This window comes from Galeopterus variegatus, unplaced genomic scaffold, assembly GCF_000696425.1.
Source record: "Galeopterus variegatus unplaced genomic scaffold, G_variegatus-3.0.2 Scaffold2046, whole genome shotgun sequence".
Classification (NCBI taxonomy): Eukaryota; Metazoa; Chordata; class Mammalia; order Dermoptera; family Cynocephalidae; genus Galeopterus; species Galeopterus variegatus.
In genome coordinates, this window is record NW_007728157.1 from 45,679 (window position 1) to 48,073 (window position 2,395).

At 46.8% G+C, this 2,395-nt stretch overlaps 1 protein-coding gene across 1 annotated transcript in view; it reads left to right on the forward strand.

Moving 5' to 3' along the window:
• Window positions 1-2,395, forward strand: part of BMP3 (bone morphogenetic protein 3) — a 24,236-nt gene that overhangs the window by 434 nt on the left and 21,407 nt on the right. Inside the window, exon 2 of the mRNA XM_008580241.1 lies at window positions 17-103. Coding sequence (XP_008578463.1) covers window positions 17-103 — 87 coding nt within the window. The remainder of the gene's footprint in view (window positions 1-16; window positions 104-2,395) is intronic.

Genomic DNA, 2,395 nt, shown 5'->3' on the forward strand with positions numbered 1-2,395 from the left:
GCGGCGCGGACGCCAGGCTCCCGGGAGCAGGGCTCGCAGCCAGCGCGTCCCCAGCCCCTCCGCGAAGGCAACACGGTTCGCAGCTTTCGAGCCGGAGCGGCAGGTGAGTGCCCGAGGTGAGACCCCCGTCCCGCGGCCCCGCCCCAGCTTTCTCCCAGGACCCCCACAGCTTCCTTGTCTGTCCCCTATTCGGTGGTGCTACCCAGGGACCTTTCCCCACTCTCCGCAGCCGCTCTCCGGGCCACTCCGTCCTATCACACCGCGCATTTCACCAGCAGCGTCCCGGGTAAGCCCAGTTTTAGAGTCCAAAGTGAGAGAGAAGTGGGGAGAAGGGCGCAGAGCAGTGGAGGGGGTCAGCTGGAAGAGCTGCGTAGACGGGCGACACCCAACGCTCAGCGGAGTCCTCTGCCCTGGATGCCTGGAGCACTTCTGGGGTACCTTATACTGGTGATTCCTAAAACGGTCAGCGGAAATTCCCTTGGGCTGGGCTTTAGCGATGTTTACCAAGAGGCAGATACCTTTTTATGCCAACAACAGGGCCCTGGAGAGAAGTCACACTTGAACTAGTCGCCTTCCTCTCGCTCCTTAGTCGCTTCTCCAGATCTTGCGCCCCCTCTTAACCCGCGCCCTGTGTATTTGACACTTTCTACTTGATAGTCCCTTGGTGGCAACCACACAAACAAAACCAGGTGCTTGGGTGTTTCGATTATTTAAAACCCATCTGGGCAAATAGGGGTTGTACCATTCACCCTGGGAGGAGTTCGGGGAGAGCGGGGAGGGAGCAGCCGTGGATGTAAACATCTCTTGGAATCAGCCGATGAAAATCTGCTCATCCCATTTTCAACACAGATCACTGCGGACTGAAATTCATGGCTTAACAGGGGTTCTCCTAGCCCCTGTGGTGAAGCAAACAACTTAACGCTAACAGCCTTCTTCCCCTGTGCTAACAGCTTGAGGGAAAGTTTCCTGGACACTAACTGTGTTTATATGCTTTGAGGATGCACCAGGCTTTTTTCTTCACTACATTCATGATAAAGGGAAATGTAACTGCATAGCTTGTCTTCAGTGGACCAGTGAAAAACAGCCAAGAGTCTTCAAGGAAGGAGGCCATGCCTCAATACTCTATCAATTCTGTCAGAATCACTAGAAAGAAATCTTCCCAAACTTTGATATGTAAGACTCCTAGGAGGAAAAAAAAAAAAAAAGGAAAACTAAAGCATCCATCAAGGAAAGCCCTAGGTTGACACTGTAAATACACTCTAGAGCTCATAGGCATGATGACATTTACAATAAATGTGAATTATGCTTTCCAATGCAGCAGTCTTTAGTTAGAGTCTGAGCTGAACCAGATTTCACTTTCTTCTTAAAACCATGAGCATGATCTGTAAGAAGCTGGCCTCCGCTAAGGGAACAGAAACCTGCTCTGCGTTATCCACAGCATCCCAGCCACTTGAGGAGGCTGTCCTGACAGCTGGCCACACCAGTGAATTCTCTGTTTACTTTAGTGCAACCCTGAGGGCAGAGCTCAATGAAGGAGCAGTGTAGGAGTAACAAGGATTGGAAGGAAGTTGGGTGGGCAAGCAGGTGGCAATAATGAAGATGTTTAGGTCACTCTTACCTTGATATTCATTTTCTTGGTTATTTTCCTAGAGAATAGCTAAGGCACCTAAGGGCTGAACAGTATTTTTTTGTATCAACATGTTTTATTTTTTAGTATAAACCACAAGGTTTGGAGGTAGAATTTGAGTTTGTGTTATTCACACATAGTGTGTAGCTTTTTGTTTGTTCTAGGCTGAGAGAACCATGACTCAAGTACCATGTACTTTTTAGCTTCAGCTCATTCCACGCGTTATGATTTCAGAATGTCCCTTATCAGCCTTACTAAAGTCTTATACCATCAAATGATAAACTCTGATACGGAGGCCAGACGTTCCTTTGAAATGATGAATTGCAGCTTGAAGCATATATACAAGGCTGTGTGCCCTGATAAGAAAAGTAATCCCTTTAGCATCCTAGAGACTGTCTTAATGACTTATTCATCAAATGTAGACACTGGTTTTTGTGAAAGCTTGAGTGTCATGTTACCTCACTGGAGACTCCCAGAAAGGTGGTTCGTGTTGGACCACTTCCAAGAGTGTTTAGTTACTAACACACTAAAAAGACCTTATTATAAGGCAGTTCTGGCTCTAATAAGGAAGGTACTAAGGTTTTCATGGGTGTCCCTCTTGCTTCATTCATATCAGCATTTCCATAACACCCTTCACCTTGTGACATATGTTCTGATGTAAGTGAAAGATGCTGTCTGCATTAATAAATTTGATATGTTTTTCCAGTTCAAGGAGTTTAAGGTTTACAACATATGGACTTCTCTACACCAAAGATGTTACAGATTTTA